Below are 21,656 nucleotides of genomic sequence, written 5' to 3'. Positions count from 1 at the left end.
ACGGCGCCACAAGTTCCATACAAAAAAACCCTGAAAAGAAATGGTGACTTCCCTTTTGGGCCGTCGAGTCCCTCTCCTACGTCCGTCGACGTGGTCCCGCCTGGCCGCGACTCCGTGCCCTGGCGTGGTAGGCGAGTCCTCTCCTGCGTGCCTCGTGCCTGCACGTGTTGGCCACTCGACGCCACGGAACGAGTGTTCGGCGCTATCCCAGCGCGGATAGAGGGGGGGAAACGTGGATGCCCGAAGTCGGGAGAGGGGAATGGCGGGCGCTCCTTCCCGCCAGCGGGATCTTGCAACTGCCCCACAAAAGACCAGGCCAGCGGCCACCAGGACGAGCGAGCCGGAAGACGAGAGCGAGAGCAACCACGAAGCAAGAATATCCACCGAGCAAGAGCATCCACACACTGCTTCCCCCGTCTCCGACTTTTATATCCTCGGAGCTCCGCCCTGTTGCTCCGCCCCGTTCTTTGCTCCACCCCCCTTCGAGAAAGGTCTCGAAGAGGGGCGTTCCTCCTCCCTGGCCGCGTCACACCGCGCATCCACCAATCGAGCGCCAGCTGCCCTCCCCTCGCTTCTCTCCCCTCACACCAAGCGCGGAGAAGAATGGCGCGAAAAGCCCACCGAGCGTCCTCGTTGGTTTTTATTTGAAATAAAAGATAGAGAAAGAAAAACAACTGACTCAAAGCGTCGCAGCCCGAATGAATCACATTTATTCCCTCTAAACAACGGGTTTGGGGCTAACTACACATGTACTTAAGAGATATCTCACCTATGGGACCTGAATGGTGGTTTGCGAATTTCCACAGCCGTAACAATATATATATATATATATATATGTATACATATATATATATATATGTATATATATATATATATATATATATATATGTATATATATATTTGTATATATATATATATATATATATATATATATATATATATATATATATATATATATATATATATATATATATATATATATATATATATATATATATATATATATATCACACAATGTTTCAAAAAGATTTGGACAGGTCATGACCAAACTATGTGGATGAGTTGGTTAGGTGATGAAAACAAGCTGATTATATTGTTGGGGGTCGGGGGGAAGCTATCTCGGGTTCCCACCAGACTCCCCGGAATTGCAGGCCATCGCACATGGATAATTCCGTAAGCGCGGCGGGTGGCGAACTGACCGTGAACGCCAATAACTTGACCACGTGACCTAGGGTCCTCGGTCTAGTTTATCCAGTTACCTAGAAAAATAACCACGTGATCTAATAACCGGGGGACACGCCCTCGGTATCCCTTGTCCGAACCGGATCAGATGCAGCCGAGCGACACTGCCAAGGACTTACCGGCTAACGGAAACTGATCATTGGGAATAAAGTCCCGGCTTGGTTAGGATACGGACCATGCTGGATCAATGAAAGAAAAGACAAAAACGAGCTGGGAACATTTCTACTCGTAACTTATTAACAGGCAGGTGAGGAAAGATATGTGGCACAGTGAATGTAGTTTATTGTTGTATGTAAGCAGGGATAGGAAGAAAAGTGTGGTGCGACAATAATACAACCAACTTACAAAAGCAGACACAGAGCAGAGTTATCCCAATTATAATTATTGTACACTCTTAACTTAAACAAGGACAGGCGCCATGATGCACACGCACACGCACACGCACACACACATCCCGATGAAGAAGGGTTAATGAGAATAAAGAGGAGAGGAGATGAGGCTAACAGGGTCTCATTACCTTGCACGATTGACCGACTGTGCCACCAGTCGGTTTTGGGGTGGGGGGGTGCTCTACTGAGTGATACCTCCCTGGCAGCTGGCGTGTCGTCTCCCGCTTTGTGGCATTTCGAGCAGCTTAGCGTCGATCCAGCGAATGGGGCTTGACCGATGGGTGTGAAGGAAGCACTTTGGGCAGAGTCAGAAGCCAGTGGGTGGAGAAAGGATCAGGTGGGTGGGTGGAGCCAGCGACAAGGCTGTGAAGAAGGTGGAATCAGCAGGCGAGTTGATGACGAAGGTGGGAATCGGCAGACGAACGCTGAGCAGGAAAGATGACGACAGACAGCCCCGCGACCGGTCCTTTTATTGACCCTGTGGTGTGGGCGGGGGCGACTACCCAAAGCGATGTCACCCGAATCGGGCACTCTGGTTGGGACCTGGCCAGCACACCACCCAGCCTGATGGCCGGAAGCGGTTCCACTTTACTTCCAGCCATATGGTTCCAAGCTGCAGAATCGTCTCGCTCCAAGTGCCGTGACACGAATCGCCCTGCACGGAACTCCCGGGCCATCCACGGCGAACAGCGGTCAGCGCCGGTCAATGTGCTGCCTATCTAAGCCATGTGGCCCGAGCTGTATAGCATGCCTCTGCCTGGCTGCAGCCTCACTGGGCAGAGAGGGGAGAGGATGTTCGCCATCCGCGGGAGACACCCGCGGCCACGGTGGTCAGTGAAGGCTGACGGTAAGATGCTATGGTAAACACATGTGCAGACCCGAACAAGATGTGTGCCATCCATGCCCTGCTCTGTGTGCGATGATAAATTACCCCGGGGCTGCACGTGGGTCCGCCACCATTGAGCATGCGGTCATTTATCAAAAGCGGTGGTGGCGTGGTGTTGGCCCTGATCTGTCATGAACCAAAGGAAAAGGTTGGATATACAGTGGGGAGAACAAGTATTTGATACACTGTCGATTTTGCAGGTTTTCCCACTTACAAAGCACGTAGAGGTCTGTAATTTTTATTATAGGTACACTTCAACTGTGATAGACGGAATCTAAAACAAAAATCCTGAAAATCACATTGTATGATTTTTAAATAATTAATTTGCATTTTATTGCATGAAATAAGTATTTGATCATCTACCAACCAGCAAGAATTCTGGCTCTCACAGACATGTCAGTTTTGTCTTTAAGAAGCCCTCCCATTCTCCACTCATTACCTGTATTAACTGCACCTGTTTGAACTTGTTATCTGCATAAAAGTCAGCTGTCCACACTCAATCAATCAGACTCCAACCTCTCCACAATGGACAAGACCAGAGAGCTGTCCAAGGACATCGGGGACAAAATTGTAGACTTGCACAAGGCTGGGATGGGCTACAGGACAATAGGCAAGCAGCTTGGTGAGAAGGCAACAACTGTTGGCGCAATTATTAGAAAATGGAATAAGTTCAAGATAACAGTCAATCTCCCATGGTCTGGGGCTCCATGCAAGATCTCACCTCGTGGAGCATCAATGATCATGAGAAAGGTGAGGGATCAGCCCAGAACTACACGGCGGGACCTGGTCAATGACCTGAAGAGAGCTGGGACCACAGTATCAAAGAAAACCATAAGTAACACACTACGCCATCATGGATTAAAATCCTGCAGCGCACGCAAGGTCCCTCTGCTCAAGCCAGCGCATGCCCCGGCCTGTCTGAAGTTTGCCAATGACTATCTGGATGATCCAGAGGAGGAATGGGAGATGGTCATGTGGTCTGATGAGACCAAAATTGAGCTTTTTGTTTTAAACTCCACTCGCCGTGTTTGGAGGAAGAAGAAGGATGAGTACAACCTCAAGAACACCATCCCAACCGTGAAGCATGGAGGTGGAAACATCATTCTTTGGGGATGTTTTCTGCAAAGGGGACAGGACGACTGCACCGTATTGAGGGGAGGATGGATGGGGCCATGTATCGCGAGACCTTGGCCAACAACCTCCTTCCCTCAACAAGAGCATTGAAGATGGGGTGTGGCTGGGTCTTCCAGCATGACAACGACCCGAAACACACAGCCAGGGCAACTAAGGAGTGGCTCCGGAAGAAGCATCTCTGTATGGAGGAGGAGAAGATCTGTATGGAGGAGTTGGCCAAAATCCCTGCTACAGTCTGTGCAAACCTGGTTAATAACTACAGGAAACGTCTGATCTCTGTAATTGCAAACAAAGGTTTCTGTACGAAATATTAAGTTCTGTATTTCTGATGTATCAAATACTTATTTCATGCAATAAAATGCAAATTAATTATTTAAAAATCATACAATGTGATTTTCAGTTTTTTGTTTTAGATTCCGTCTTTCACAGTTGAAGTGTACCTATGATAAAAATTACAGACCTCTACTTGCTTTGTAAGTGGGAAAACCTGCAAAATCGGCAGTGTATCAAATGCTTGTTCTCCCCACTGTAATTATAAGATGTGGGTTGAAGTTGAAGAAGAAGATAGATAAAATTATAACTCAGAAATGGGTTGAAAAGAGTGCTCCGCACGCGCACTGTGAGTTGTTAGCATTTGGTGTGTTCCTTCTATTTCCTCGGCACGGCATTCCTGCAGCGCGCCGTCGTGTTGGTTATCCTTCCTATCTCTTCTGCGTAATGGGTGGAAATTCCTGCTGTGCTGCACGTGTTTTGTGCAGCGTGGGCATTTGGTGTTGGTTTTCTGCGGTTTTTACAGGCGGGTGTCCGAGCGCAGTGCCTGTCGGCCTTCGCGAGGACACACTCACAGTAAAGGGTGCGCGGTCATGGTTTTTACAGATGGGTGTCCGAGCGTAGCACCCGCTGGCCCTCGCGAGGACCCATTGCTTGGATTTACCTCAGGAATAAGAGAAAAAGAATAGAAATGAGTTCAGAAATATAATCCCACCTAACGGAGATTCACACAACACACTTGTCTCGTTAGTCCCTTCCTTCTTGTCTAATGGGACAATCTGTACGTACATTAATGAAATAACTGGGGACCACTGTATGTTGGATGCCATCGCGTTGGAGGGATGCGGTTCCCATAACCGCAACAATATTTTGGTTCAGGTCCGGGTCCGGATCTGGGCCATCAGTGGGATACAAAACGTAAACTGTTTAGCCCGGCGGAGGTATGCGTGCTACCGAGTGCCATTCTAGTTGAAGTTTGCATGATTGAAGACAAATAAACCTTTATCCATATTTTTGGATTTTGCTGATGGGAGGGTCTTGGCACACATTTTCATTGAACAAAAGGATCATGTCTGTTTACATAGCTTGGGTAGGTTTGAGGATGAGGGGGGGGAGGGTGTCTGCCTTTTCAGCTTCTCCATCCAGCCCACGTGATAATACTACTGGGGAATTGTCATTATCAAAATGCGTTCCTACATTTTCAAAAACTCTTCATGAAACATTATTTTGGTTCCTTATTTTATTTTATGAAGCTCTTTATTAAACAGAGGCAATGTTAATTGGCACGTGTTGACAATCACCAATATAACACGCATGGATGTCATTCATGACTTACAACCCATTGTTTATGAGTCACGGCCACCTCCACAGAAATGACTGAAATTCCCTGAATGTCATCCTTGCCTGATACAGAGACTCGTGTTTTGTAAAATCTGCGGGAGCTGTAAATCACTCTCCTGGATGTTTTTGTGAGATTGATTGCATTTGCTCAAGTAAATGGTGTATCGTGCTCATGGAGCCCACGTCACTGCTTCGCTATTGTACTTCAGCACGCGTAAACATGCGCATTCTCTACCTCCGCAGGAAAATTAATTTATCAATTGAAAGTACCCACGATATAAAGAGCTGGCTGCTCATTTGTAGCGGAAGTGTAAAAAACGTTTTTTCGGTCTCATTTCCGTAGCTTTCAGTGATTAACTTCACCAAGATGCATGATTTTTAACAAGTTTTTCTAAACGCAGGAATACGGAACCCAGTGGCACGAATACGCTCCCAGGTGCGGGATCAGTCATGCTCTGAGACAACAAAATAAAATAGAATAAAATGATGAGGTTCCTTAAAAACGACTTGCTGCTCATGGTGCTTTTATTTTATTAAAACAAGTTGTTACAATTTGATAATGATTAAGATGGGGGTTTAAAAAACATGGAGTTTGGGGATATTGTTTGTCTCTGTCTATCCATCCTGTCCATCACTCTATCTCCTAAACGGTTGTGCAAAAATTCACCAAACTTGGTCGTTATGATCACCACATGGCAAGAAAGTGTGACAGAAAGTTTTTTTTTTTTTTTCAAACATTTGATTGTTATTCCTGGTGGAATTTTATTGCCATCTTTCAACCTTGCTTAAAGTGCGAAACATGGGGATTTGCGATGGCATGCCATCGACTTCACTCAAGTTCTGTTTTTAGGTCATCTCTAAAGAGATGACCTCGTAAAACCAGTCTCGATGTACGTACGTATGTCCCCATTTTTTCTTCCGATTTTCTTGATATTTGGTATGTGGGTAGATGTCGATGAGTGATGCACGACGGTATGACCTTTGACCCGATTGAAGGTCAAGGTCAACGTCGAGGTCACTCCAAAGTTGCGAAATCGTCCATTTTCAAAATCTATCTCCTCCGCCGTTTATGATCCGATCTTCGAAATTCCTTTGGATTCTGATAATATGGAACAATATCTAAATTTGGTCAGGCCGGTTTTTTGAAATTCGTCCTGGTTATCGAGTCGCGTGTCTTCAAAGTTGGAAAAATCGTCAATGTGATACGGTCAAAAAAAAAATTCGCCTGATCTTGAAACTTGGTATGTTGGTTCGGTAGGGGTCGATGAGTGATGCACGACGGTATGACTTTTGACACGATTTAAGGTCAAGGTCAAGGCCACTCCAAAGTTGCGAAATCGTCCATTTTCAAAATCTATCTCCTCTGCCGTTTGTGATCCGATCTTCGAAATGTCTTCGGATTCTGATAATATGGAACAATATCTAAATTTGGTCAGGCCGGTTTTTAAAAAAAATTCGTCCTGGTTATCGAGTCGCGTGTCTTCAAAGTTGGAAAAATCGTCGATTTGATACGGTCAAAAAAATTTCGCTCTATCTTGATGAAACTTGGTATGTAGGTAGGGGTCGATGAGTGATGCAAGACTGTATGACTTTAGACCTGATTGAAGGTCAATGTCAAGGTCACCGATGCTGTAAACTTGTGAAATCATCCATTGTCAAAATATCATCCACCATTTATGACTCAGAAATGCGGTTTGATTTCTGAAGTCCGGTTTCTATCCTTTTGAAGACGCATTGATCATAAATGTTCCGAATCAACCATTTTCAAAATCTATCTCCGGATAACTCAGAAATGTAGTTTGATTTCTGAGGTTTTCTATCCTTTTTACTCCCGGGCTTTCGTCTGTACGTTGAACTAAAAGACAAGACGACATTGAAGCCATTCTAAGCGATCAGAGATCCACATCTACAGAGCTTCAGAGATGACCGTCACCCCCAACCAGGGGTAATTTTTTAAATGGCATTTTGTTTTGCTTTCAGGATGTACAAAAATGTAGTTTTGAATTTTTTTCAAACTTTAAATTATCAGGTTGCAGCATGGATGCTTTAATAACCAAAGAATTGGTGTCAAAGCGACCCAATGCTCGCCTGTTTATACATTTATCGTTTTTAAAAGACAAGTCTAATATATTTTTTATAAAGCATTGCAGTGAAGTCTGATCCAAATAATTTTAAAGCAATATATGTATTTGTATTGTTACGAATTCTCTACCCGCCCAGCGTACGAACAGCCGCTTTAGCCAATGGCGGCCGTCTCGCCCACCGGACGGACAATTCAGTCGCGACTTTCTGGAACAACGCCGAAAACCAGTCACGGCTGTGCTCCAACGCGCACACTATGGCCTCGTCAATGTGCCACCCGCGCGTGCAACAGGATCAATCGCCGAATTAATCGATATACCTAAGTATTCGCGTGGGCAGCCGACCGAGAGACCGTACCTCAGCGAGGCCTGCTTGGACACGAACCGCTTAACCGGTTCGTTCCGTTCTGGGATAACCGAGCGGTTTATTATCACGAGACCTTGCTGGACCCAATTCTTTTATTGGCTATTAAGAAGCCCGCTATTATTCCGAGAGCAAGATAGCAGTTCAATTGGGGAAAAAGGACACGACGAACGGGTTAACATTCACACAAGGACATTTATTTAAATGCACACATAAACAGGGATAAGCAGTCATGCAATGAATGGGGGAAGGGGCAAGACACGAGCAAGGTAAAAGCACTACAACCGTCTATGGTTATTATTCACAAGCACTCACACAGTTCTACTTGCAGGACATGGTGCCACAACATTCACACAAATAAAAGCAAAGAAAGACCCCCTCAAAGGCAAGGGAGTCAGACTGGACCCGTAGGCCTTTATGTCCAAGGAGCCTGGTTGACCAAAGGGACTCCCAGAGGCCGCCGCAGGTTACCTCCACCCTCGTGGTGACTTGGTTTGGCGACCCTCGATGGACCCTCTCAAGCTGCTCACCGACTGCGGGGACTCCAGGCTCGAACGCGGCTGCCCACAACGCCACACTCCGAGACCTCCACCGACCGACCAACAACCAACTCCAGAGAGACTGTAAATGCTCCGTGCGCCCTTTTTATTCCCCCTGCCTTCTCGCCCCTCCCTTCTTCCAGCTCCCGCGGGAAGCCTCTAGAAGGAGGGCGTGTTTTACCTCCAATGCCCTGGCTCCTCCCTTCGCGGCGCGCGAAGGGCAAAATAAATCGTTACGTTGGCCCTCAATGGGAATGTGGCCCAGGGACATTTATCACCCAAAAACAGGCCCCCACCCTCTGTCACCTTTGACCCCTGGTTCAATCCGCCCTTCCCCCGTCGTGAAGCGTGGGAAAGCAGGAGGGAAAAATCCCATGCGTGTTGGAACCCCTTCTTCTTTCTCCATGGCAGAGACGGTTTTTGATGCGGATAGGGTTGTAGCGTTGTTGTGGAGAAGGTGATTGGTGGTTGAGGTGGTCATGGTTGTAATGTTGGCGTGGTTGGCGTTGTGTGGTGAGGGTGGTGTGGTTGGGTGCTTGTAAAAAAAAAAAGGTGGTTGGTGGTTGAGGTGGTCCTGGTTGTAATGGTGGCGTGATTGGCGTTGTGTGGTGAGGGTGGTGTGGTTGGGCGCTTGTAAAAAAGGTGGTTGGTGGTTAAGGTGGTCGTGGTTGTAATGGTGGCGTGGTTGGCGTTGTGTGGTGGTCATGAGGGTGGTGTGGTTGGGTGCTTGTAAAAAAGGTGGTTGGTATGGTTGGTCCAAAATAACGATAGCAAAGAATAATGGATAACTCAAAGATCACAGCCCTGATGAGACGAATAAATCCCATTAAACAACGGTGGGGAAATCTATCTGAACACACACTTGGCGATATAACCGATCTTGGGGATATCCTTTATGGTGCTCTGCGAATTTCCACAGCCGTAACAGTATATTGTAATCGGTAAAAAATAGTGTGCTCGATTAAAAACGTTGGAAAGGAAAAAAACTTTAACGTTGATGTGCTACAAAAAGTTAAGTTCAAAACAGGTCAAAAATTTTAAAAATTTGAATTTTTTTAATTTCAACTTCACTACATCAATAATATACCCCAAAGGAACCTCCATGCCAAATCTCAGCATCCTAGTACACATTAATGAATGGCAAGCTTCTAAATAACTTGCACCAAAAACTTTAACATTTTCACGCTGATGCTGACGCTCATGCCAGGGGTATCGCTATAGCTCTCTGTTCTTCGAACAGGCGAGCTACAAATGATTGGCTCATCCAAAGTGTGCGCGTGCTTATTGACTTTTACTAAATGTGCGATGCAATATGTTAGTGAAACGGTGCAGAGATTTAATGCAAGAATGAATACACACAGGCCACTGAATGTCCACTACTTGTGTGTCATTTTACTTTTGGATACTGTCAAAATGTGAGCTTCATTGTTCAGGTTGTCGAAAAGACGAGCGGCAATGGCCGAATAAAGAATGGGATGGAAGATAAAACAATCACACAAGCACGTAAGCGTAGAGAACTTTTCTATATTCAAGAATTAAGAAGTACTTGCACATGGGTTTGAATCGATCATCCAAAGTAATTTACAACAATGCGGAGATGAGTGATTATTTAAAAGAGCTTCAAACACAATGTTATGGTTCCAATTGATAAAGCAAATATTGCATTTGTATGCAAAACTTTCTCCATGCAAACACTTTTGGAAGAATTGGGTTTGCAGACTGGACTCTCAAAGACCCACAAAATTAGGATAATGAAATAGACTTGTTGCAACACCGTACAAAATCACTCAAAAGTGAAAAGACTGTTGGTTCCAGATAAATGCCATTAATTTACATTTCATTCACTGGGTCCCAAAAATGCATGAAAACCCTTGTTAAGATGAGGTTCATTGCACGGAGAAAATGCAGTTTGAAACCATTGTCAGGTAGTATGACAGGGGTGATGAAACTAATTTATAAATGCTTGACAAACTACCATGAAAAGGTGAGGTTTTATTCTGGAATAAAAAATTCTGCATCATTGATAATTCCAAACTTATCCACAACATTAATAACAAGGACAAGGCTAAATATTTATCAACTTGTGATTTTTCTACATTATACACAAACATTCCACATGATAAGCTCGTTACCACATTGGACAGAGCGGTACATAAAGCATTTGCACAAGGTAATAAAGTACACATAAAGGTCTATCAAAAACGAGCAAATTGGTCGATAAAGAAAAATCAATATTCATGTCGTTTTTCAAAAAATAAACTTAAAGAATTCGATTTCTCCTGAAAAACAGTTTGTTTACATTTCGAAGCACGATACTCCAGCTGAGAGTGAGGATACCCTTGGGTTCAGATCCATCCCCTTTCTTTGTAAATTCATTCCTGCACATGTACGAGTCTGATTCCAGAACATGTGCAGGAATGAACAAACAGCACGAAGGTTTGGAAACATCTTTAGATCAATTGATGATTTACCAGCAATTGATGATGGGTTTGTATTTGATCAGGTTAATGATGATGTATATCCAAAATAACACGAATTTAAAAAAGAAAACCAAACACGAGGTTTTTGTTTTGGAATTACAAATCGATATAAAAATAATAAATTTCACACCAAATTATTTGATAAACGAGATGTTTTCCATTCCACATTGTACGAATGTCTTTCTTAGACAGTAACATTTACAAGCTATTCTATGGTACAGTTACAGGTGAAATAATTACGACTGTGAGAGCAACCACTCAGACCACTGAACTCGTCAAAAGATTAAAACAACTAGTTAGATGTTTGCTAACACGGGGAGCTACAGTTAGCAAATTAAAACAAGTTTTCTTTGAGATCACAAAACGACACCAAATATAATTAGTAAAATTCAATACAAGTATTAAAAATATTCTTGAGATACTTGTAGAAGTACATTATTAATATATATTGTTGTGGGCTGGGGGTCAGTGGCGAGAACGACCACAAGGTGGGGGAGGTTTGCGTCGTCTCCCACCAAACTCCCCGGAATTGTAGGCTGTCGCTCGGAAAAGTCCTCGAGCCGGCGGGTCGTTTAACCGACCGTGGTCGCCAATATTTCAACTGCATAGCGTAGGGTCTATTTGTCTATAACCAATTTACCTAACTACGCGATTTCGACTACCGTGGAAACCATGCCCTCGGCACGTCTTGCTCGAACCGGGTCACTCTACCGACTGCGGTAGAGTTCCAACTACCGACTACCAACTCTGGTTCGGGTGCAGCCGAACGGAAACTGCCAAAGCCGTGCCGGCTGGAATGAACGGATTATCGGGAATAAAAACCCGGCTAAACTCAGATCCGAACCATGCTGCACCAATGCGAGAAGGGATGGAAATGAATTGGGGGCATTTCTAACAAGTTTTATTTGCAGTAAATGAAGACACAAAGCAAGACTTAACGCGAATATGCAATAAGTATTTACAATGATCCAAAAACACTTATTCATTTCGACTTAAAGACGGGCCCACACACAGACACACACACACACACACAAAATGAAAAGAAACCCAGTCTTTATTGGACCCTTGCAGCCGTGGAGAGAGACAAGCTGGAGGCCAGAGTTCGGTGGTGTACCTGACCGTCGGAGGAAGGGCATGCTCCACGATGCAGCACCTGACAATGGTCGCTGGTTTGGTCCCCAGTCGCAAGTGTGGGACTCGAGGTTCGTGGTGGAGCTCGGGTGGTGAATGGCCGGGGTCCACGGAGAGGGGTCGGGGTCGCTCTTCCCTTCCTTGTAAAGGGCCAGCAGAGACACGTTCGCCGCCTCAACGCCCACCAAAAACTCTTCAAAAGAACTTTTAAAAGACTCCAAGACCTTAAAAAGACCACCTCTCTGAGGGTGCTCGGTAATTTATCGACCTCCCTCAGCGGGGAGGGGCCTTAACGAACACACCTCGCTGTCTGCCTCTGATTGGACAGGTCCTACGGCCCACCTTTCCGGGGTGGGGCCTTGGCCCCTGCCAGGAAACCCCAGCCACTCCTCCACGTGGGCCCACACTCGACGAGTGACAGTATCAACGCTGCAACGGCCCCTGCCGGGAAACCCCAGCCAGTCTTCCACACGGGTTCATACTTGACCCGTAACAGTATCAATGTTGCGCAGGCCGTCGTGCAAGAGTTACAATGTTGGTGGAAGTGGCAAGGAACGGCTGCAATACCCTGCCTTGGCAAGTCAGAGTGCTTGTCGACAGCGGATGGGTAGTGGATCGTGATGGGGAAAGGAATGGTTGTTGGTTGTTCTTTGGATGTGAAGATTTAATAACCTAACTAAAAAGAAATCGCAGCGCATGCCTTTGATTCTCCCATTAGACAGAAGGAAAAGGATCTGACTACACACATACTTAATGACATAACTGACTTTTGGGACATCTGTATGTTGAATGCAAATGGTTTCCAGATGCGTAACTATATATATATATATATATATATATATATATATATATATATATATATATATATATATATATATATATATATATATATATATATATATATATATATATTTACATCCCTTGACTTTTTCACATTTTGTTGTAGTCAGGTTCACTATGTCAGTAAATTAATTTTCTTTGAGATCACAATTGTGATCCATTCGTCGGAGCAGGCATGCGCCTTGGACAGCCTTTCCCAACACAATTCCCTGCACAGGTAACTCATGTCATAACGTTTTCGAAAATGTATAGGTTTGCTAATCTACCTAGACTTTGAACAAAAAAAACATAGTGAACCTGACTATTGTGTTGCAGCCTGAATTTAAAATGGATTAAGTTAAATAATAGTAAAAAAATTATCACTGATCAACAAAAAATATACCATAACGACAATGTGAAAACGTGTTTTTCGAAATTTTTACAAATCCGTGAAAAATCTGAAATGTCTTGCCTCAATAAGTATTCAACCGCTTTGCAATGACACTCCAAATTGAGCTCAGGTGTGTCCAATTACCTTTGATCATCCTTGAGATGTCTCCACAACTTGATTGGAGTCAACCTGTGGCCAATTCAACTGATTGGACATGATTGACAAAAACATCCCTTTCTATGGTTTTTTTTTTTTTTAGATCCTCGTGGAGGATCTAAGTCTTACTCACGTTGTTGTTCTTAATCTTCTTCTTGTGGACTTTTTTGTTTCACAGCCGACAGTTTTCATCGAAACTTCCTGAAACTTGGCATATATATATATATATATATATATATATATATATATATATATATATATATATATATATATATATATATATATATATCCCATCTCCAATTTTGTCAGACAGTACCCATCTCCAATTTTGAAAATTCCTCCTAGAAAAAAAAGTTGTGACGTCAAAATATCTCCGCTAATGGAAATCGCCTAAAAATTATCTCCGATACTAGGCAAGCTTTTTGAATTCTGTTTGTGGGAATCGAACAGGGCATTAGCAGAGATGAATTACCGTGCATATGATACATTCCTATGACGTCATATCAATTTTTATGACGTCATTCCTATTTTTTGACATTTTTGTTTCACAACCCAGAGTTTTCATCGGATCTTCGTGAAACTTGCCGTGTATATGCAGAAAGCCCACGCGCAGGCAGTAACCATCTCCGATTTTGGAAATTATTCCTAGAAAAAAAGTTGACGTCATAATATCGCCACTAATGGAAATCGTCTATACAATTATCTCCGAAACTGGGCAAGCTGTTTGAATTTTGTTTGCGGGAATCAAGCCGGGCATTAGCACAGATAATTTATCGCAAACCTGATGCATCACAATGACGTCATATTCGTTTTTATGACGTCATTAAGAGGACGAGGATCTTAGCTCATTTGAGCTTGTTTTTTTTTTTTGTTTTTTTTTTTTAGGTCCGACAGTTGACAGTGCACATCAGAGCAGAAACTCCACCATGAAGTCCAAAAAACTGTCCGTAGAACTCTGAGATAGAATTTGAGGAGGCATAGAACTGGGGAAGGACAACAGTCTCTGCAGAACTTCACAAATCTCGGCTTTATTGGAGAGTGGCCAGACAGAAACCACTCCTGAGCAAAAGTTGCATGACTGCACACCTGGAGTTTTCAAAAAGGGATGTAAATGACAGAGAGCATGAGGCAAAAGATTCTGTCTGATGAGACAAAACTTGAACTCTTTGGCTTGAATGGAAAGAGATATGTCTGGTGGAAACCAAGCACTGCTCATCACCCATCTAACACCATCCCTACTGTGAAGCATGCTGGAGGCAGCTTCATGCTATGGGGATGCTTTTCACTGGCAGGAATTGGAAGACTTGTCAGGATAGAGGGAACAATGAATGGAGCCAAATACAGGCAAATCCTTGAGAACCTCCTTCAGTATAAAACACTTGAGACTGGTGAAGATTTATGTTCCACCAGGACAATGACCCCAAGCATACAGCTAAAGCAACACTGGAATGGCTTCAAAACAAGAATGTGAAAGTCCTTCAGTGGCCAGGCCAAAGCCCAGACTTTAATCCTTCAAAGAATCGGTGGAAAGCTCGAGGATTGTTGTTCACTGATGCTCCCCATCCAACTTGACAGAGCTTGAGCAAATCTACAAGGAAGAATGGGAGAAACTCTCCAAATTCAGATGTACAAAGCCGATAGACATAACCAAGAAGACGAAGCTGTAATTGCTGCCAAAGGTGTTTCCACAAAGTATTGACTTGGGGGGGGGGGGGGGTTGAATACTTATTGATGCAAGAAATTTCAGCTTTTCATGTTTCATTAATTTGTCCAAATTTCTAAAAATATGTTTTCACTTTGTCATTATGGGGTATTTTGTGTAGAATAGTGACAAATCAAATTTCATCCCCCCATTCCAATCCAATGTAAATGATCCAATCCCCCCCAAAAAATTTAGGGGCCTGTCAAAGCCTGTTGTCACGTGAGACATTTCTGGCGGGAAGGCACATCAAGAAGACCTGGGGGCAAAGATGGGGGACGAGGGTAGAAAAAGTTGATGAAGGTAGACAACATCATGATATTTGGATTGGGGATAATCTCAGATGGTGGTGAACAGCTGTCTTGAAGACCTGGAATACTTTCATCGCACCATTTCTTTGCAGGAAATGGACATGAAGAGGTTCAATCCAACAACTGAAAGTGGTGCTGGAGGACATGTTGGCAGTGCCGTTTTACCCAATTCCTACAGGTGTGTGCTGAAAGCCACTCTGAACATGTACATGTCAATGCTGTTTAATTTGCCTGTTGCTTTTCACCAGGAAATTGTTCGATTCGGTTCAGATGCCACTGAAATTTCTGGGTATCTTGTGACGTCATGGTTTTTCTTGCTTCCTCATTTGGACTCAGAAATGGCAACAACAGTCCAGTGGGCCAGGTTGTGGTCGGAGCACCAGCTTCTGCCTTTCCCAAACACCCAAGCGGAGCAGGCATGCGCCTTGGACAGCCCTTCCCAACACAATTCCCTGCACAGGTAACTCTTGTTCCTGCATTCCCACCCAGTATGCTCCATAAATTCTCTTTTCCTCTACTGTCTTCTACCAACATCCTTTTCCTTCCCTTCTCTTCCTCAAACATGCTTTCCTTTCTTTTATCCGATCCACGTTCTTTCGATTTGATATTTTTCTTCCCCTTTTGTGTGCATCACTTGACAACGGGAAGTGTCGTTTGCTGGGGGGAGGTGGGGCTGTGCCGCTGATGCAGTGCAGCCTCAGCCTGTAGGCTAGGACAATCTGGAATTTGGTCAGAGTTCTGACGATGGCTCGCCTACTCTCCCAGTGACACCGTGAGATCCTTACCTTTTCACCAACTAATACTGACAGACGGGACACCCAGTTTAATGTCCATGTGAGAGTGCTGTTCACATTGATGTCCCACACTGCCTGCGAAACACCAGTATGGCAGTTTATAGCTGTCAAGATTCAAACCCAGGCACGACGGGTCAGATGAGTGCGTACCTCCAGGCAGTCCTGCCAGCCTATAATTTTCTCAATTTATCAACATTTCCCCTGTGCGTATATAGCTCAATACACCCGAACCCCGACATTCGCGGGTGCCACGTATTCGCAGTTGCTAATTTGCGACATGTTCCTACTTTTGTGGAAAATTGCCCCACGTATTCGTGTTTTTTTTTTGTTATTTCTTTTTTTAAAAAAAAATCGAGCCATGAGCATAACAGTTCTAAAACGCAACTTCGACGAGCCGCACACAAAGCAGCTGGATGTATGTACAGTACAACACTGTACATCATGTACAGTTTCAATTTTGCATGAAACACAGCACCCATAACTTTGCAAAATGATGAAGATGAAAAAGAAAAATTAAAAGCACTTTAAACATACAGTACTGTATGTACTGTATTGTAGCTTCGCGGCATAAATAGTTTCGCGGGACGTCTCACCAATGTAACATGTCATTCCCTGCAACGCCATCCCCTGTGAGTTACTTACAGAATGAAAATACTAACAGCATCTATTGTATCCAGTAATTACCAGGTCGCCACATACGGACTTTACACAATGGAAACATTCAGCATATCTTAGTGTAAATAACAATCTTGCGAGGAACAGCACCATCTGAGTTGTTGCATTTTAAAAAAACACTCAACATAATCTACCTGCAGATAGGAAAGACGTAATGTCCTGTGAGTTAAAGAATGGAAACGTCCAGCATATCCATCAGTGTAATTGGTAGCAAGCTACATACGGACCAATTACACAATGACTTCGCTCACCACATCTATTAAATTATCAGCTGCCGAATACAGCATCACCGTAAAAATCCCCTACAAACAATTTGCAGACTACTCGCTCCTCCCGCAGTTGCCCACGATGTACGTGTGATTTACAGTTGGGTCGTCACTTTCTCATCGGCACTTTCACTTGGGTCGCCTCAAGATGAGCCATTCTATGGCTTTTTATTTTTCGTCCTCTTTTCCATCATTTTGCAAAGTTACATGTGCTGTGTTTGTTTAATAAAAAGTTGAAACCATACACGATGTTTTTTTGTTTGTTTGTTTGTTTTTTTGCAGTGTGGTATGGTTAAGACTTTAAAATGCATTCTTCAATCAATTGGAAACGGTACCTGGTGTCATTTATTTTTTTTCTTTTGTAAGCATCTCTAATAAAACTGCATTCGTGGTCGAAAACATTTTAAACTTTAAAAACTTTCCCCTTTTAACCAGGAACCACTACAAACTGATAATCTTATCTCCATAAATCCACTGTCACACCTTGAAGTTTTAGCCAACATATCAAAATGTATGTAAAACGCTGGCATACGCTGAACTATTGATGTGTTTTTTTTTAATTTTTGGGCGTATAATAACGTGTTGGGCATATGCATAACTTATTAGTAACGTACACAGAACGTTTTAATCACATATAGATAACTTATACCAACGAATGCTGAGCGTGTTGTCAGCATTCACAACCTATGCCCAACGATAGTCTAACTTATGCATAGCGCGCTGCATGTATCGCCGACGATCACGTAGCGTAGGCTATTAATAGGCTGCGGCTCGACGATTCAAATCATAACCGCACTAGACATCGAAGTGTGAAGCCGCTGTCATACCTTGACGTTTTAGCCAGCGTATGCCGACGTATGAAAAATTTGCTGAACCAAGCTGGCACACGTCGAATACGTTATGGGTAAGTTTTGTATACGTTAAGAGCACGCTGGCATACGTCGAGAAATTTTCAGCATGTTGAAAATTTCTCGACGTACGACACACATTCCGCATACGCTGGCATAAGTTGTAGGCACGCTACGCGATCGTTGACACACGTTACTTGTACGTCACTCATAAGTCGAAACTCGTCAAGGTAATGGTGAGCGTCGTGTTCCAGACTCACTGGTTTTTTTTGTTTTCTTCGGTATGACGGTTCTGATTTAAATCGTTGAGCGGCAGCCTTTTAATTATATTATATTATAACCGCACTAGAAATCGAAGTGTCAACATCACCGTCATACCGAAGAAAAAAAATAATAATAATAAAAAAACCAGGGAGTCTGGAACACTGACGCGAACCATTACATTGACGTGTTTCGACTTACGAGTACCTTTCAAGTAACGTGTGTCAACGATCGTGTAACGTGCCTACAACACGTTACTCGTAGGTTAGAAATAAGTTTTGGGTACGCTAAACATTACCTCGATGTGTTTTAACTTATGAGTAACTTACAAGTAACGTGTGTCAATGATCGTGTAACGTGCCTACAACTTATGGCCAGCATTATGCGGAACGTGTGAGTCATACGCTGGCATACGTCGGGAAATTTCAAGCATGGAAAATTTGTCTAACAGCTCGGCGAACTACGACGTTTGCCAGCGTACTACAACATATGCCAGCGTGCTCTTAACGTATACAAACTTACCCATGACGTATTCGACGTGTGCCGGCGTTTTAGCCCAATTTTGCACACGTCAGGCATACGTTGGCGAAATCGTCAAGGTGTGACAGGGCCTTTATACCAATTCCCCGACTGGTGGTGTTGCCATTTGCGGCCTTTTTCATGAACCAGGAACCCCCGTGAACTGTTATCGCTGTCCCCCTTGTTGTCTCCATTGTCGCAATGACAAGACACTCGGAGATTTATCCCCATTTCCACAGCGTTTTCCTGCATTTTCGTGAGATTTTCCCTGACATTTGTTAATTTTTCATGGGTCGGAAAATCCCTGCAACCTTTCCTTCCATTTCCCATTGAATCAATGCCCCCACATTCGCAGTTTCAAACATTCGCAGGGTTTTCCCGGAACTTATCCCCCGCGAATGTCGGGGTCCTGATGTCTACAGGGTGTTTCAAAAAGATTGATAAAACTTTGACTTCCAGCCATTTCTTTGTTTTTTTGACCTATACCGTTTTCCTTTTCAGGGATTGGTGTTATCATGGTATTTGTTTCATGAGATTTGTAGCTCCATAGCTCAACTATGCCATTAACAGTGAAGCATAAGACAAAAGTAGTGTCTCTGTGGTATGAGACAATCGTATGTAGACACCTGCTCGAGGTTCTGCCAGGAATACGACCTCAGAACACGTGATGGACCCACAATTGTGCCATTCAACATATTGTGAAACATTTTGAGCACAAGGGTACAGTGCACAACCAGAGCAAGGGCAACAGTGGCAGGCCAGCATCAGCAACCAAGAGCCAAGCCAACATCGACGCCGTGCGGGATTCTGCAGTGGACAGTCCCAGGAAGTCCCACCGTCGATGCTCCTGGGAACTGACATCAAACCAACATCAGTCTGGCGTATCCTCACTGAAGGAACTGAAGCTTTTCCCATACATCATCTCTATTGGGCACAAACTAAGTCAAGATGACATGAGAAGGAGACTTGATATGTTCAGTTGGTTCAGTGCCAGGATGGAGTGGTACCCAAACTGGATCAACCAGATCTGGTTCAGTGATGAAGCCCATTTCCACTTGAATGGTGCCATCAAAATCACAACAATTTCTGGTGGGTGTCTACATATGATTTAGTGTCATACCACAGAGCCACTACTTTTGTCTTCTGCTTCACTGTCAATGGCATAGTTGAGCTGCGGGGCTAAAAAAAAAAATCCCAGGGAACAAACACCAGGATAACACCACCAAACCCTGAAAACGGTGCAGGTAAAAAAAAACAACAACAAAGAAATGGCAGGAAATCAAAGTTTTATCAATCTTTTTGAAACACCTTGTATATACTTGTGATGGTGTTGTCTTAACATTTGTTTCCCCAGAGACTAGTTATGATTTTGTCAATATGTCATCATGGAACTTTGGTGTCTCCTCATTCTGCCATTTAAATTGTGTGAAGGTTTTCCCAAAAGTTGTGATCCTGCTTGCCGCTCAAGTTGAAGGAACTAGGTGAATGCAAAATTGTGTAGTCATTTCCCAATACCTGCTTTTCCTTCAGGAATAAATGGTCTCGTACCAAAGGTTGCTTGTGGCAGCATCAGTGAAGAAGATTCCCAAACTCTTTTATAATCCCGCCTCACACCATATTCATTTGACGAAATTGTAGATGACTTATTCCATTTTTTTTTTAATCTCAAAATTATAAATGGAACTCAGGAGTAAGACTTATTAGATCTGCCGAAGAGATCGACACAGCCACATGCGTTAGATGCCTCATGTTTTTGTGCTGGGTTCAAAAAGTTGACCGTTGGACCAAATGCATTGATTGGTATGGAGATTGTTGATAAAATTGCTACGAATGAAGTGTCTACGTTGTTACCTTGGGATCACCCTTGTATACTTTAAATGACAAACATTTCTTCGTAAAGTAATTGCATTTTCATCATGAGGTTTCTTTTCTCGGTGTTAAAATTGGAGTCATTTCTAACACTAATTGATATGAGTACCTTTCGTTTCTTCTTTTTAAAAAAAATACCCCCATTGTGTCTAACTTATCCAGGTGCTCTCGCAAGCTAACTTGGTACCGCAGGTTGTCCGCACACCCCAGGGCACCACATTCCCTGCTCCCATTCAACGTCCGAGTGCCCTATTCCATGGCCCGCCTAACCAGGCTCCCTCCAGCAGCAAATCTCAAGTGTCCCGACCACCCACACCTGGTCGCATTGTGCAAGTCCAAAGTACGGAAAATGTCATCTTTGCCACCACTACCCTTCAGCCTTCCACGCAAGAAATGAAGGTTTGTCCTTCGCCACCTTCCTCTTGAATCTCGCACAAATAAGAATTATGTTTGCGCTTTGTGGCAGCTGCGAGATTTGATTACAAGGAGTAATTATCGTTTTTTATTTTGGGTGATAATTTAAATTCTGTTGGAACAATTGCAATGTATTGATCGAGCCTGTTTTTTATTTTTTCCGCTTACCTGAAATTTAAATTCCACATTAAGGTATTGTGATCGCGCACCATCCGTTCGTCTTCTATTTTGACTTATCTGGCCAAACCGCTGGGCAGATCCGGCTGAAATTTGGCAGCGATTTCTCTCCTGACTGGTAACGGGAATTGCAAAGCTCGTTCCGGTCACATGACTTTCAGTCGGTCAAAATTGCGGACTTGGGGAAATTCCTTTAAAAAATCTTCTCCTCCAGACCTACCAGTCAGAATGCTATCAAATTTGGGTTGCAACATTAGGCCAGGTCCCAGATAAGCTACAAGTCGAGTTGTCCTATTTTGTTGATATTTGTTGTATAAATGTTTTCTTTGAACCATAATGCTTTACATTTTGACAGGAATTTTTTTTATGCTTCTGCTGGTGGAGGCATTTTTTTTTTCAGGTTGTCTGTCCATGTTCAATTTCGGTTACCGTTATGACTTGTGAATCACTGAAGGGATTTTTTTTTTAACCAAACTTAATGCAAAGCTAAACTGATGAGATTTTGGGTTCAAAGGGTCAAAAGTCGTGTGAACTTCAGCTGAAAGTAGCAGAATGTAGTTGCCAGATAACTTGTGAAATGATAAAGGGATTTTGACCAAG

General features: G+C 43.5%; 1 protein-coding gene across 11 annotated transcripts in view; it reads left to right on the top strand.

Moving 5' to 3' along the window:
- PRRC2C (proline rich coiled-coil 2C) overlaps window positions 1-21,656 on the top strand; it is a 195,606-nt gene that overhangs the window by 171,885 nt on the left and 2,065 nt on the right. For 9 of the 11 annotated variants that reach the window (XM_085892298.1, XM_085890662.1, XM_085890129.1 and 6 more), the window contains 3 exons: window positions 15,326-15,411; window positions 15,570-15,693; window positions 20,628-20,864. In XM_085892298.1, coding sequence (XP_085748424.1) covers window positions 15,326-15,411; window positions 15,570-15,693; window positions 20,628-20,864 — 447 coding nt within the window. The remainder of the gene's footprint in view (window positions 1-15,325; window positions 15,412-15,569; window positions 15,694-20,627; window positions 20,865-21,656) is intronic. The other 2 variants (XM_085894486.1, XM_085895305.1) reach the window with 2 other exon arrangements.

The sequence above is a fragment of the Eptatretus burgeri genome, chromosome 1 (assembly GCF_056783735.1).
Source record: "Eptatretus burgeri isolate ZD-2024b chromosome 1, Ebu_testis_v1, whole genome shotgun sequence".
NCBI classification, from domain to species: Eukaryota; Metazoa; Chordata; class Myxini; order Myxiniformes; family Myxinidae; genus Eptatretus; species Eptatretus burgeri.
This window is presented reverse-complemented; position numbering and strand designations above follow the sequence as displayed.